The 14,877-nt window shown below is 57.9% G+C and overlaps 2 protein-coding genes across 2 annotated transcripts; one reads left to right on the top strand and one right to left on the bottom strand.

The window, feature by feature from the left end:
• Positions 1–265: 265 nt before the first annotated feature.
• On the bottom strand, positions 266–10,064 carry CCDC71 (coiled-coil domain containing 71). Its single transcript, XM_065642683.1, has 2 exons — positions 9,999–10,064; positions 266–7,670 (listed from the first exon to the last, which is right to left on the bottom strand). The coding sequence occupies exon 2, from the start codon at positions 7,607–7,609 to the stop codon at positions 6,422–6,424; it is 1,188 nt and encodes a 395-aa protein (XP_065498755.1). The 5' UTR covers positions 7,610–7,670; positions 9,999–10,064; the 3' UTR covers positions 266–6,421.
• A 270-nt stretch (positions 10,065–10,334) lies between these two features.
• LOC135993171 (uncharacterized) lies at positions 10,335–14,440 on the top strand. Its single transcript, XM_065642833.1, has 5 exons — positions 10,335–10,534; positions 10,605–10,990; positions 11,548–11,708; positions 12,116–12,248; positions 13,814–14,440. Exons 1-5 carry the CDS (start codon positions 10,369–10,371, stop codon positions 14,015–14,017), a joined length of 1,050 nt encoding a protein of 349 aa, XP_065498905.1. The 5' UTR covers positions 10,335–10,368; the 3' UTR covers positions 14,018–14,440.
• Positions 14,441–14,877: the final 437 nt, after the last annotated feature.

Raw genomic sequence — 14,877 nt, forward strand, 5'->3', positions numbered from 1 at the left:
TAGATTAATGCCAGTTCACACCAGTTTAGCACCAGTGGGACTCATCTGGAGCATTTCCCATCCCAAGCCAGGCATTCCTTAATGGGGAAACCCCAAACCTCACTGTGGGGCACTGGGGAGGTGGTGGTGGTCTCCAGCTGAGCATGCCCCACGCAGCAGCTGGGCACACGGGTGATGCCGTCCCACGGAGCTCACACGGCGCCAGGAGGAGCTGTCTGGCGGGACCCAAAGAAAAGCTGGACACGCTGGGCAGTTCTGAGCACCATTTTACTGAAGGGCTGGACACCTGCTAGGACTTCATAACAAAAAGTTCACTTCATTCAAGAAAAAAGACAGTCTGTTTTTTGTCCAATTCCCTCCAGAGAGCAGAATAATTCTAACACTGTCTTTTCACTAAACAATGCCATTCCAAAATATACAACACTGAGTGTGGAGCAGCCCAGCCTCATATTAAACATTAAATATTAATAGAGCTTCGGAAACATTCTACACAAACAAATGAAATGGTAAAAAGTTCACTCAAGAACAAGATGGTCAGTTGTTGTAAATTCACCATACAAAAGTTTGTTACTCGCCCTCCTGCAGGCTGTGGTTGCTGCTCCCCACATCGCTCGGGATCCCCAAACACCAGGGTATGCCTGCGGCTGAGCCGGCAGCACCAGTCCCTGCCGGAGCAGGTCGGTCACGCTGTGCTGTGGGGACAGCTCTTAGAAACAATGGTTGGCAGAGATGAGTGCAAGGGGCTGGGCTGTGCCCACCCAGAGCCCCCGCGTCCCCCAGAGCAGCTGCTGTGCTGCACCAGGAACTGGGAGGGATCGGTGTCGCATACTGCGCCTTCCCACCGACACTGTCCCATCCCAGGGCTGGGCAGCGTGGCAGGGCAGAGGAGGTATTTCTGGGGTGGCTTTGCAGCACCTTCACTTTTACAACAGCACCACGCGCCTGACTGCGGCTGTGGGAATCACTGGACTCTCACAGGGGCCGCCTGTAGCAACATGAGCAGAAAGGGCTAATTAAGACAACAAGGAGAAAGTCCCAGATGATAATAAGGCCTTGAAGGGACTCCCTGGGGCAAGGCCTAATCATCCCCGCAGGGGAAGGTATTTTGGATGCTCACGGAGGAAGCGCTACTTCCCTGCCAGGGGTACCAGTCAGCACACACGGGGGGCTCTGCAAGCCGTGGAGTGGCTGACCTGCCCCACGGCCACCGAGCGCGGCCAGCGTGTGTGACTGATGGACTGACACCAAGGGTTATGAGGGGCACCTGCTCCAAAAGGGCTCCCCCTCGCCCATGGCCCCAGCCGGCAGCACCAGCGCTTGCACAGCACTGCTGGACAGGGTGGGAAAGCAGGCAGGGACAGAGCCGGGCAGCGCCACGGGACAGCACTGACCTAGCTCCTCTCTTGGCAGATCTCTTGCAGCAGGAGCAGAAGTTGGCTGGCCAGGTGCCGCTGGCATCTTTGGTTTCCTCTAATCTCAGCTTCTCGCTTTTTTACCAGACCTCCTTGGTTTTCCTAAGCAAACGGAGGGGTCTGACGTCAGCACCAGGGCTTTGGAGGCAGCAGCTGGCTGCGAGTGCTGGCGCAGTCACACCTACAAGCAGGGTTCACTCGACACTGGGGGTGAGGCAGTGACCAGGCCTGGCTCTCCTGCCTTCTGGGACAAGGTCTCTGCTCCACCAGCCAGTGAAGCATCTGGCACCTTCCTACCAGTATCCAGCTCCAGGCAGAAGCAAGCTGTGAAAGGAAACCTGAGCATGGTGCACTCTAGCACAGGGCCCCGAATATGAGAGCCTGGGAGCAACCTGCCCTGGAACCTCTCCACGGGTGGTGCCAGCCCACCCGGCTCGCAAAGCCAAGGGCTGCAGCACCGTCAAGAAGGTCCGAGGTGACCCAGAACAGCTCTCCTTTCCTCAGCTCCCAAACACCATCTCTATCTGACCACAGCAGTCAACAGGCCAGAGCGGCTCTGGAGACTGAAACAGAAACCCTCACTTCCACAGAAACCAACCAACCTGCTTGAGTGGGAGTTGCTCTGCACAGCTCAGCACTGACTCTTCCAACCACAGCTGAAACAAGGATCCTCCCACCGAAACCTGCCCTCCTGCCCAGGAAGCTGTCCAGCTCACGTCATCCTGTTCAGCTGCAGCTGAGAGACAAACCTGCTCTCTGTCCCCATGTGTCTCCTGTGCCATGGCCAAAGGCTCAGCTCCCATGCAGGGCAGGGAACACGGACCCAAGTGGGGGAGCAGCTGGAGTGGCTGCACCCCCCGCATGCTGGCAAGGTCTGGCCACGAACACAGCACAAATCACAACTGTAAGTGCCCAAATTCCATCCTCAAGCCCAAAAAACCCAAACCGCCCAGCCCCTCTTGCCACAGCTGGAGCAGGGAGACTCCCACCAGCTCCCCCAGTGGGGAAGTGCTGCTGGCGTGTGAGAGGGGCCTGGGGAACATGGGGCAGGACACGGGCAGCTTCAGTTCAGGTCTAAGAATTATCCAGCCAGGTAAGCACTCATGATGCTCACAGAGCACACACCTCCTCCTCATGCTGAAATACCACCAGTGGGCTACAAAACAGGAGTAACAAAATAATCCCTTCTTATTTTGCAGAAAAGTGCTTACAAAGTTCTGTACAAGGATCGCTATGGCAGCAGGTTCTGTGGGGAGGGGGCAAACCATCTGGAAGCAGCAGCACCACGCTCCATGGCTTGCAGGGAAGAGGCCGAGGAGAAACTTCTCCAACTGAAAGCAGTGGCAGAAGGTGAAATATGATCACAGTGGACATGAGCTTCAAAACATTTCTACCAATTAACAACGTGATTTCAACTGGCATCTGATATCAGCTTCCCCTTCGGCTGCCTGCTGGACAAGCTGCTTTCCCCACGGACCTTGCTGACAGACATCTGAGGCACGCAGGAAGCTCAAGGACCTTGTCTGGTGGAGGCGAAGCATAAACTCTCGCTTCTTGGCAGCTGAATAAAAGGAGAAATGATTTCCACAACCTCAGTCGGAAGAACAGCCCTTTGACCGCTGGCTGAATCGTTTCTCAAAGTGACAGTGGCACAAATCCACGTGGTAAAAGAATTCCTAAGAGAGTCCCCAAAGCTCTCAGCTGTCATGGTGCCCAGGAACAGCGTAGGCCAGGTGAGGCACTTGGATGAATTCAAAGTGACTAATACAGAAACAGGTCTGAACAACTCGCATACAGCATGCTCAGTGGGGACCGCTGTGCTCTGGGCGAGGCATTTCTATGCGCCCTGCCAGTTACTGCTGCACAGGTCCCCGGCAGGCAAGTGTTTCTCTGCTGTCCCAGAATAAACAGGGTGGAAGGGACCTCTGGAGGGAGAGTTCTGGTTAGATCAGGTCTTAGGCAGGTCTGGTTTGATCAAACCCTTCACCTTTCCTAAACACCAGACAGCAGTGTACACAACACAGTCCCTTCTGCAGCCTCCCGCACACCGGCATCTAAGACTCAGGATTCCGGGAGCAGGCTAGACACAGGGAAGAAATTTTTTACAATGAGGGTGGCAAAACACTGGCCCAGGTTGCCCAGAGAGGTGGTGGATACCCCATCCCTGGAGACATCCCAGGCCAGGCTGGACGGGGCTCTGAGCAACCTGAGCTGAGTGAAGATGTTCCTGCTCATGGCAGGGGTGGCACTGGATGAGCTTTGAAGGTCCCCTCAACCCAAACTATTCTGTGACTCTATGATAATCCTTCCAGCCAAATTCCTAAATCACCTGTGAGGGAGTAGAGGAGACATGAGAAGGGCAGAGAATTAACTTCCAGCGCTATCCAGTAGTTCAGGGCCCTGCAGTCAGAAATGTGCAGAGAAGCTGATGGAGAGTGGACTGATGACAGGCAAGTCCCCGATCACAGAGCCACGGGGTGCTCACTTCCCTGGCAGGAGCCTCAGGGACACAGAAGCGTTTCTAATGCTTATCTCTTCCCGCGTAGCTAAGGCAGTGTGTTCTGCTGGATGGGTTAAGCAACAGCACAAGCCAAATCCTTGACTGGCAAAGACTCAAGCTGTGAAAGATGACAGGTGATGGAGGAGATCGGGGAGGCAGGCAGCAGTGCTGCCAGGGAACAAATACACGGCAGAGGTGGGATGTGGCCTCAGGTGCTCAGCTTCCTGCTCAGGCTGGAGGAAACGCAACCTCAACCCGAATTCAGCTGTGTTGGCGCACAGTTGTTTGTCCCACCAGAGGCCAGGCGCTCAGCTGGGATGTCTGCACCACACAAAGAGGCTCCAGAGAGCTCTCGGTGCCCTTATAAGGGGCTGGGAAGAGGGGAAGCTGCAGAGCGGCCTGTCAGACAGCGATACCGCAGGCAGAAGCAGAAGAAAATACTTCTCCTCCTCTACAGCCAACCAGCAGCATTCACAGCTCAGTCTCAAACACTACAAGTTATGATCTCTGACAGCAACTCAGATACACACAGTAAAGCCACACAGGATTCCAGTGTGTGTTTCAGAGCCTCCAATCATCCCCCGAGAGAGAGAACCTCCACCGTGTTCTACCTGGGCGAGGGGGTAGAACTCTGGCTGAGCCCTGGGACACCCAGCTTCCCCACCTTCTCACTCTCCTATCTGTGCCACAGTTTTCCTCTCTGAGCGGAGGATCAGACGCTGAGCCCCGTTACAAAGTGCTGAAATCCAGCCAGGTGCTAGGGAGGGGCTGAAATGTAAGGAGCTGGGGCTGCCCAGGGGAGCTCATCCCTTCAGCCAACGTCCACAGAGATTACTGGGTCAGACAACTGGTATTTTGAGATGATGAGAGAATGAGTGGATTACCAGCCCACTGCTGCAGAGATCTGAACGTACAGCAGTGCAGAGCCATGGCTGCACCTGGCTGGACACTGCTCCCTCTCCCTGAGCCAAGTTCTGCTTTTGCAGTATCCCAAGGGAGATGATTGTCCCTCGCAGGTGACAGCTGCAGCACTGACCACTCCGACGTGGTGTTTCTCCTAGAGCTCGCAGATCGCTCCCTGCAGAAAGCAGTGCAACCTCCAACAGCGCACAGCCTGTGCTCCCACCTGGCAGCGTGTCCCCGGTGCAGGAAAGTCAGCACAGCCACCTGCAGCGGCTCTGCAGTGACTCCTGGGGACAGGCAGAACCTGTGCTCTGGGAGTTTTGATACCCACCACACACCTCCTCACAACATCTTGGACAGCACAGCAGAGCTGTCACCCATCATTACACAGTGCCCACCTCCCCTCCTACTGCTTCACCCCCACAAACTGATAGAAAGAAACTCTCTATGTGTAAGTGCTGGCATAAATCCTCTCAACCTTTCCACTTCTCTGCTTTCATTCAGGCTCCAATACCCCACTGAGCTCTGGGACCAGCAAGATATATCCAATCCATTCAAACAGAGCCCATATCTTCTACCAGCACCTCGAACCTGCTCCTGAAACATCCAGCAACAGCAACGCAGTTACAGGGTGGGCAGGACAGTTCATGCACTTCTTATTAACAACCCTCAGCCCTTCAGCTCTACCAGTCACAGTTCATGTTCTACGTTTGCACCTGGGGCACCGGAGAGCAGAGCAACACTGGGTGCTGAAGAGGAATCGCTCTTTGGAGGGAAACTCCTACCACAAGTTCAGAGCTTCTGCTGCCAACAAAGAGAGGAGGCACCTAGAGACATCAGGCGGACTCGCAGGCAATGGCCCTGTAACACTCCCCCGCTTCAACACAGAGGTAATACCAAAAGTATGATTAAAACTATCGTCAATCAGCTGGCAATTCTCCAAATGACTGGGCGTTTCTGGAGACGAACAAGTGGCTCTAACTCTGAGCTGCTTGAGAGAGCCCAGAACAGACTGTCACAACACTGAATCACAAGGAAATCCTGGCACCTTTCAACAAAAGACTGGCTGAAGGGGAGGGGGAACAAAAGCTATCGAACCCAATCCCAGAGGGAGGGAGGAATTCTGTCTTCCCACAGTTCCCGGGCCATATGCACATACATGGATATATAGATTTATAGATAATAAAGTTATAAAATTTGATCAAAATAAAACCAGTAAATGTACAGCTTGGAAAAAGAGCAATATCACAGTGCATCAATGTCATGAGCAAGTCCCATGTTCTCCCCCTGCACACGAGAGCGCAGACAGCCACGTTCAGAAAAGCGCCCACGGGAAGCGAGACCCCCGACCTGCTTGGCTCCCCACGGGCAGAGTCCCCGTCCCCGCATTCGTGAAGGGGGTTTGTATTTCTGCAGTGGGTTCTGCGTAGCAGCGGCAGACGGGCAGGAACAGCACAAGAGCAAGCTGCTCCGTCTGCGGGTTAGTTGACACATCGTCACCAGGCACCAGAGATCCAGAGTTGCTCTTAAAACTTCTCCACATGCTGGTGCTGGGCTTGCATTTATTTACTTACAAATTCAAAAAAAAGTGACAAAGTGAAGAAAGTCAGGGGACGCTGTGAGAGTGGAACAAGGGCTGAATTCGGATCACGGGGGACAGGTTGACCCTAAGAATCTTCTGTGCTCTCCTCCTTACTTCATCGTCGGAGGAAGAGTTGCCCACCTTGATGGCCCAGAATTTCAGCAGGTTCAAACTGCTCTGAGCCCGTCCAGATTTGTTCTGGACAGGAACGATATTTGCTTTCTTCCTCTGTGGTGCTTCTTTTGCCTCCATAGCTCTTCTCTTCTTCTCCCCAGTGCTCTCCCGGTAAGTGCTGCTGTCTTTCCGCTTTGTTTTCCCCACCAGAGCTTCCTTATTTTTGATTTTCAAGGCCTTGGACTGCGGCGCTGTGGTGCAGCCCTGGGAGGAGGTGCCCGTGACTCTCCCGTTGAGGACTCCCGAGGCTTTGCAAGCATTGCTCTCCTGCAGGACACCACCCTTTGGTCCCTTCAGAAGATTTAAAGCAAGGGTGGCAGAATCCGGTGCTTTCTTTATCAAATGTTTGTACCCCTTACCTTCCGTTATTTTAGTAGTCTTGCCTGAAGAAAACTGCCTCAGAGGACTTGAAGCCTTGAGGTGTTTAAGGTCCGAGGGTGAGATCCCAAGACGCCCTCGCGTGTACTCAGACTCCAAGCAGGACACGGTCGTTTTCAGCGGCACCAGAGCTTCCAGAACCACCGAGAGTCTCATGGCTGGATACACGTTGGGATACGTGCTCGTGGGGAAACCCATCGCCGCAGCCTTGGACGTGCTGGATCTCGTCTGCTTCAAGGAGCTCAGGAGGAGATTTCTGGAAGCCCCTTTAGAGACAGGCTGAGTGGAGACTTTTGAAGAGTTCAGGGAAATGCTGGTTGGCAGAGCGGACGCCTTTGCCACGGCTGCGGCGGTTCTCACCGGGCTCCCCATGGTCTCGCTGGCGCAGTTGCACAGGGTGCTCTCTTTTGTTTGATCAGGGGTGTCCGCCGTGCACGAGCTGTACCCGTACACATCCTTACTCCTCAGGATCGTGGGCTGGTAGCCCTCCTCCTTCAGGCTCTGAATGAAGGCCACCAGCTGGGTCTCTGTGTCCGAAAGGTCCTTGGACATGGGGTTGAAGACTCGGAGGGCTTCCTCCAGTACCTTCTGTCCCGCAGAGGAAATTCTCGACCAGGAATGGACGGCCTTTTCTTCCGCATTGTTCACTGCAATATTCATGGCATTAGGCAAGCGGGTGCTTCAAAAAGGTCCAAACTACTGGAAAAACAACCCTTGACACCTCAAAAGGAGAGAGGAGATAGTTAGTTTTACAGCAACTGAAATCATCTTGTGTTTTTAAGCAGGGACCTGAAACTGTTAAGCCCAGGCGTGGCTACTCACAAACACTGAGTCAGATTCTGCGCACAACCTACGTCAGAAGAATCATCAAGAAAATCCCATCACTGATTTATCTCTGAAACAAAACTACAACATCTCTCGCAGAAATATCCTCAAAACCTAAACAAAGATTTTGGGTGATCCCATCCAACCCATCCCAAGATGAAGGGTTCCAGTGGTAAACTCAGTAAAATCTGCAGCTCGTTTACAGTTCGAGCTTAACACACCCTGACTTTGGGTAGCCAGGTTTTCTTTTCCTTGAGCAAAGCAGCCCTTCCTTGAACCTTGTCCCTGCGCATGCAGAGACCACCACAGTCCAGCCAACTCAACACTAAGCAGCCTGACCACCTACAGCCTCGTCACATTCAATCTTCCAGCTTCCTAATTGATTCTGCTCAAAAATTGACCGAGTCCCAGCCAAAGGTGCAGCATCCTGCTGGATGGCAAGAGCCGGAGGCTGTCTCGGTTGTGCTGATGCTGAACACCACGGCAACACCACTCCTCGCTGTCCTCTTGCTCGAACAACTCACTGTCACAGCAAACTGCTGTTGATCCAGGGCACTCGCTGCCGAGCAAGAAGGAAGCAGGAAATTCAAGCAGGGCGGCAGGAAGGAAACACACGTGTCCGGGACCAAGGGTACAACGACCTGAAGGACAACATTGGGATCACACCCGTGGCACTACGCAGATGTCTGACAAAAGCACTAATTATTGCTTTAAATTAAAAATAGGCACTGAAGAGCAGCCCAGGTAGGACTTTGTGTTGCACCTGGGAGAGCTCCGATCCCGTCATGCTGAGCTGGTGGCCTCGCCAGCTCCACAGCTGGATGCTGCGCTGAGAAGTTATAAAATCTTTAGCTTCACTGATACCTCTCAAAATAACAAGGAGGATTCAGAGAAAATCCTTTAATCTTTTTCAGGGAAACGTGGAAGATGTCAGAGACAATGTTGGACAGAGCAGCGCACAGGCGAGAAAGCTGTGATGGAAAAGTTAGTGCCTGAGCAGACACAGCAAGGAAATACTCATGTGTGACATTCCCCCAGAACCCCGGGTTCACCACAACCCCACAGACCGGGAGTGCCAGCACCGGCCCGGTGTCTGTGCCACCGGCTGCACAAGCAGGGAAGAGGCACAAGCCAAAAGCAGCCGCAGAAGGAGAAGCACAGGTCAGCGGGGGGGTAAGAGCCTCCACATGACAGACTAATCTCAGTCAAGTGTTCTGCAGACGTCACGGCAGAAAAGGGATTTGGAAGAGGATAATGCAGTTGTTCTGCAACAGGCGCAGGGTCTCCCACGAAGGAGGGGAGGCAGGTGGGGAAGCACTCCGGCAGAGTCACGACCAGCGGTGAGACATGCCACCTTCAAAGTGCACAAGCGGCAGCAGGCACAGTGAAGCCAGCAAGGATGTAAAGCTTTATCCAAATCTGGTAGAGAGGGAGAAACCAACGGAGAAGCACAAGTGCACTCAACAGGCTGAAAAATGGATCATCTTCAGGGTGCAGAATGCCCAGGAACGGCTGGGACACCTCACGGGGTGTTCTGGTGTGGAATGGAGCGGCTGTGACATCACATCGGGGATGGGACATCCCAATGTCGAACCATTCGGTCTCGTTTTGTGCAGTTCTGTGCTGGGACCCGCAGCGCTCCTGGCACGGGCCACTGGCTGGCAGGACGCTCCCGCAGTGCTCGGGCAATGCCAGCACGGGCTCGGAGGCTCAGAACAGGCTCTGCAGGGCTTCTCCGACCACACCGGCAGGCCGGGGCCGGGACACGGGGCTGGGGTGGCCTGCGGGATGGGGCCGGGTGGGGAGGCCCAGGGAGGGCTCGGCGGGGGCAGCCCCGGCTCGGCCTCTCCTGACCCACCCTCGGGGCAGAGGACGCGCCTTCCCGAGAGCCCGCTCTCCCCGCACAGCCCCGCCCAGGCCCGGTACGGACGGGCCGACGGGTTCCCAGGCCGGCTGTCCCCGGCCCACCGGCCGGAGCGGCCCCGCGGCGGGGAGAGCGGCCCGGGGCCGGTGTGCCCTGCGGGGCTGCGGGAGGTGATTGGTGCAGACAGCGGCTCTGACCCCCCGTCCGGCCCGCGCCGGCTCCCGGGCCCGGGGGGTGAGGGGGGGGCGGGGGCGGGGCCCGCAGCGCCGTGACTCCGCCTTCGGCGCCCGTCCCGCCGGGCGGCTCGGCAGCGCCCTCGCCCGGCAGCGCGGGGCCCGGACACCGCCGGCCCCAACCTACCGGCCGCCGCCAGACCCGCACCCGCCGCTGCGCCGCGACCGCCGCTCCAACATGGCCGCCCGTGGAGCGCCGGAAGCACCGCCTACTTCCGCTTCCGGCCCCCTTCCGCGGGCCGGGGCCACGCCCACTTGTCTCAGAGCGGGTTCGGCCGCGGCGCCCCGGCCACGCCCCCTGACCGCGGCGCCCGCCGCGCGCGCGGTCTCCATGGCAACGGCGGCTGGCGCGCCGGTGGCCGGGGGTGCCCCGCGGCGCATGCCCGGGCCGGCAGGGGGCGCCGGGCGGAAGTGGCGCTGAGCGGAAGCGACGCCGTTTCCAGGTAACGGCGGCGCGGCCGGGGCCGGTTCCGGTGGCGGGGTCGATTCCGGCGGCGATGAGCGGCGGGTCCGGGCGGCAGCAGCAGCGGCGGCGGCGGCTGGTGCTGCACGTGGACCTGAACAACACGGTGGTGGCGGCGGACGCGGTGTCGGGACAGGGCCCGCGGGCCGCCCTCAACACCTTCCTCAGCACCGTCACCTGGGGCCGCGCCGGGGCGGCCGGTGAGCGCCGGGGCCGGGGGCTGCGGGGCCGGGCGGGGGCGGCGGCGGCTGAGCGGCTCCTCTGTTGCAGGCGAGTGGCAGTGGGTGAGCGACCGGCCGTCCCTGCGCCCCCCCTGCGCCGGCGCCCTCAGCTACTACAGCCGCCACGGCCGGGATCCCGCCTTCACCGACACCGGCCCGGGCCGCCGCTTCGGCGGCCTCCACGCCCGACACCTGCAGCTGCTGGAGTGGCCGGGCCGGTCGCACGATGTCTTCTCGGTGCAGGGGGAAGCCGGCAAGCGCTACCACCTGCTTCTGCCCGCCTTCTTCCACCTTCTGGACACCCTGCACCGGGACGGGAGAGCGTTTGCCGTTGTCTTCAGGACCTTCGGCACCGACCTGCCCCGCGCCCTGCGTGCCGTCAGCTGTGCCCTGGCTGGGCAGCACCCCCAGTTCCCCGCCCTGCGGGACGTGCCGGTGAGTGACTCCCTGAGCACCCGGCAGGCTGGAGAAGGGCGGCCTGCACAGAGCTCCCTGTGCCGGCCTGCTCTGAAGCTGCCAAGCCGGCCTGCTGTTAAAAATACCGGCTTCTGCGGAGAGAAAATGCAGCGGCTTCTCAGGATGAAGCTGTTAGCAAGGGGGAGCACATGTAGGAAAGGTCTGCTTTGGGGTATCCCAGGTGGGACAGAGCATCCCTTCTCCCGGAGAGGAGCCACAGCAGCAGAGCAAGGCTCGCTGGCTCAGAGCCCATCGCAGCCATGCTCTGTCCCTGGCAGCACACCGGGCAGGAACGAGCTTCAGAAGCTCCTTCACTTGCTCTGTGGAGCGTTGAAACAGATTGCAACAGGGGCAGTGTGCAGCCAGGAGCTCATTCCTTTCCATCCCCAGGGAGGGCATCTTGTTTTCCCTCCAACGCTGTCCTCCCATCCTGCGGTGGTGGGGAGTCCCACCTGCTGCTTGTTGTCTGTGCCAATGCACAGAACAACCTGTCTGCTTTGGAAACCTTTCCTCTCCTGCTTTTTGCGGTCCTGCAGCTCCCGGTGGACCTCACCCCTGGGCAGATACGCTGCAGCAAGCGAGAGGTGGTGCTGACGAGGGGAACGGAGCGGCTGACCAGCCGGGAAGGTGCAAGGAAGATTTACAAATACTTCAGCTCTTTGGAGGGAATCGGAGGCTTCCAAGACCACTTTGACTGGTGAGAAACAGGGCACTGAGGAAGTGGATTGAGCTTTTCTCCTCTCCCATGATTGTCTGAGCTTCTGCTCTGATATGGCTTCAAGTTTTGAGGTCTTTAAGTTGTGGGGGCCCCTGTCACTGCTCCCCATTTTGCCTGCAGGCAGCCTGATGAGGCTCTCGCATATTTCCTCAGGTCCTCGTCCCCTGGTGTACTTCCTGCTTTTCTCCCAAGACCTTCTGATTTGTCTCCTAGCTGCAAAATGCTTCTCTTTCCCCGGAGGCAGCAATGGGCAGGACAGGACAATCTCCATCCTGCTTCCCTGGCTCAGAGGTTGCCCTGAGCCCACAGTGCAGCCTGGCCTGCTGTCACTGAGAGCTGTCACACTTTCTTGCCCTGACTGTTCCTTTTCCCACTTGCTGTTTCAGGTGGGCCAGAAATCAGTTCTCTTCCCAAGGTGGGAAGCCCCTGTGGATCGACCCCCATGATCCCAGCGTTCACCACATCTTCATCGACGACAACATCCGACTGGACGATGCGGACACCATTGTTCATCCCCAGGTAGGTGGCTGAAGGCCCCTCCGGTGCCAGCTGTGCTGGGGGTGTCCCTGGTGGGGGTCAAACATGTTTTCTTCCCTTTGCATAACTGTGAGAGCACAGGGAGGGCAAGATCAGCTGTCAGCAGAGAACAGCAGGTGCTGGCTGCCTGTGCTGGCTGCCGAGCACCTCTGCTGCACTGGATGAGTCGGCTCTGCTCCCGGCAGCAGTGGTGGCAGCAGCCAGCCTTGGGGCACAGCTGCAGCTCATCTGTGGCACCAAATTGGAAGGGAAGCATTTGTGATGGAGGGTGCTTGGAAAGAAGCACGTTTGTGCAGACAGAAATGCACCTGGCAGTTGGGCAACTGTCAATGCTCTAACAAGAGCCACAGATCCACAGGCAAGGCTGAATCCCTGACTATCTCCATCCAGGAGGAGACAGCACGGTAGAGAGAACCTGCAGCAGCCAGTGAATGATTGGCAGTGTCTGTCAGGCAGCTGGAAAGTGGCAAGGCATGGAATTCTCATTGGATATTCCCTTCTATACAAGCTCCCTCAGCTCAGCTCACAGATTTATAGCTGGTGGCAGGAGTTGTTACAGCCCGGAGCAGACCTGTCAGGAACAGGCTTTGGTCTGTGCTGTGCCTGATTCAGGGGAATTACTGTGGAAGGCTTTGCTGAGAGCCCGAGGCCCCTGCGCACAGCAGCTGCTGCCTGTGTGTCTGCAGCAGCCAGAGCGTGGCTCACGCAGCTCCACTTGCTGCAGTTCAGCCTCGGGCTGTTTCCCTAATCAAGGATTCCTCCCTTCACCATCTGTAGCCGGCACGGCTGGTCAGTTGGGCTGCTCAGCTTGTCTTGGGGCAGGCATACAGCCACCCTCAGGGCTGCCCCCACCCTGGGTCAGACAGGCAGGATCGCATTCTGGTGGCAGCAGATCTCACTGGGGTCTGGGCAGCAGCTGAGTATCTCACCACTGGGGCTCATCCCCACTGCCGGGACTTTGCTGTCCTGCAGCCAGGATTGGTAGGCTGGAGACCAGCTTCCCCTCCTCTTGCATCACCAGCTCTGCAGGGCTCTCCCAGTGTCAGTGACAGTGACAGAGCAGCTCTGGGAGGGAAACAGATTGCCAGGTGGCCTCAGGCAGAGCTGTGCTAAAGATCAGAAGGTGAAGTCCCTGTTCCCTCCTGTGCAACAATCTGTGGCAGCCAGAGGAAGAGCTGTTGGCAGAGGTTTTCCTGGGGTCGGCTGCTCCACAGAGCTGTTTTCTTCCAGCCACATGGTGTGGCCTGTTCCTTAGGGAAGCCCCAGCCACACGCTGTTTCAGAGCCAAATGTCCTTTCTGGGAGGGAGGGGAAACCTGGAGAAACTTCACCTTCTACTGCTGGAGGGGAGGTGGGAGCCCCTGCCCTCTGCCACCGATCCACAGTGGACGTGAAGGCTCCCGGCCGAGGAGGAGGGCAGGGAGCACTGCATGGAGCACTGCAGGGTGCGTGCGCTGCTGCCAGGCTCTGCGCTTGTGCCGGGCACGGCCCTGGCACTGCTGCCTGCAGAGGGTGCGAGTGCTTCTGCGCGCCGCTCTCTCCTCACAGGTGTTTTCAGAGCTGGGCAGCAGCAGCCCCAGGCGCGCTCCCACCTCGGAGCTGTACGACATTTGCCTGGTGCAGACCGACCTGCTGGAGGCCATTGCTGACCAGGACTATTTCCTGCACTGTGTGAGGAGGTGCGAGGAGAACTACGACCGCTACCTGGCCTGCATGGAGAAGGACAGGCCAAGCCAGCGGTGGGATGGATAGTGATGCCACCTCGCAGGGCTGAGGGGCTCTGGATTGGGACACCTGCTGCTTCCTGCTGCATGCAGGCAAAGTCCCATGCTGGGCTCCTGCTTCGAGCTGTCCCCTCTCCGATGTGTGACGTGCCCACTCAGTCCTGCCAGGAACCTCCATGCCCAAGCGCAAGCACCATGGGAGTTTGTATGACTGGATCCCTGGAGGAAACAGCTTTCCTCATTAGTGCTGTGGGGAGCTGGCTGCCTGCCTGGCAGGGCAGGAGCCGCACTAGTGTTCACACCTCCCTTCCCGCTCCCGTACCGGTGGCCGATGCAGAGTGGGTGCTGGGGTAAGCGCAGTGTTACCGGCGGCACACCCAGGCACCGATTGCACTGTGGTGTTGTCCCTGGCAGAGCTAGCGATGCCGTGTCACTTCTGCCTGTTTTTAAAGCAAACCTTTCTAGCTTGTTTCTAGTGTGTGTTTCCTGCCTGCTCTTGGCTCTGCCCATGCTGGCGGGTGGCAAAGGTGACAGTAATGGATTCAGACCCGTGAGCACCTTCCTGATGCTGCTGAGACACCCCAGGGTGGTTGTGCTCAGCGTGGGGCTGAGCTCTCGTCCTGTCTCCGGCAGCCCCACAGGGGAGACAGGCAGGGACCACTCTTCGGGGCAGGACGGTGGCTTCTCAGCCCGGTGAGCCTGGTGCTGGGGTGGCACCAGCAGCGTGCGGCTGGGGAGTGCAGAGCCGGGGGCGGCGGGGTCTCTCCGGCCCCTCTTTCGCGACGGGATAACCGGGGCAGGGGCACGGCGGGTTGGCAGCAGCACCGAGGGGCCCCGGGAGGGCCGGGCGGAGGGGAGCGGGGCCCGGCGGGGGGGGCCGGGGCGGGC

This window comes from Caloenas nicobarica, chromosome 11, assembly GCF_036013445.1.
Source record: "Caloenas nicobarica isolate bCalNic1 chromosome 11, bCalNic1.hap1, whole genome shotgun sequence".
Classification (NCBI taxonomy): domain Eukaryota; kingdom Metazoa; phylum Chordata; class Aves; order Columbiformes; family Columbidae; genus Caloenas; species Caloenas nicobarica.

Coding starts and splice junctions, on each gene's coding strand:
- CCDC71 (XM_065642683.1), bottom strand. CDS start 7,609: ATGAATATTGCAGTGAACAATGCGGAAGAAAAGGCCGTCCATTCCTGG.
- LOC135993171 (XM_065642833.1), top strand. CDS start 10,369: ATGAGCGGCGGGTCCGGGCGGCAGCAGCAGCGGCGGCGGCGGCTGGTG. Junction 11,709..12,115: donor TTCCAAGACCACTTTGACTG/GTGAGAAACAGG, acceptor TTGCTGTTTCAG/GTGGGCCAGAAATCAGTTCT. Junction 12,249..13,813: donor ACACCATTGTTCATCCCCAG/GTAGGTGGCTGA, acceptor CTCTCCTCACAG/GTGTTTTCAGAGCTGGGCAG.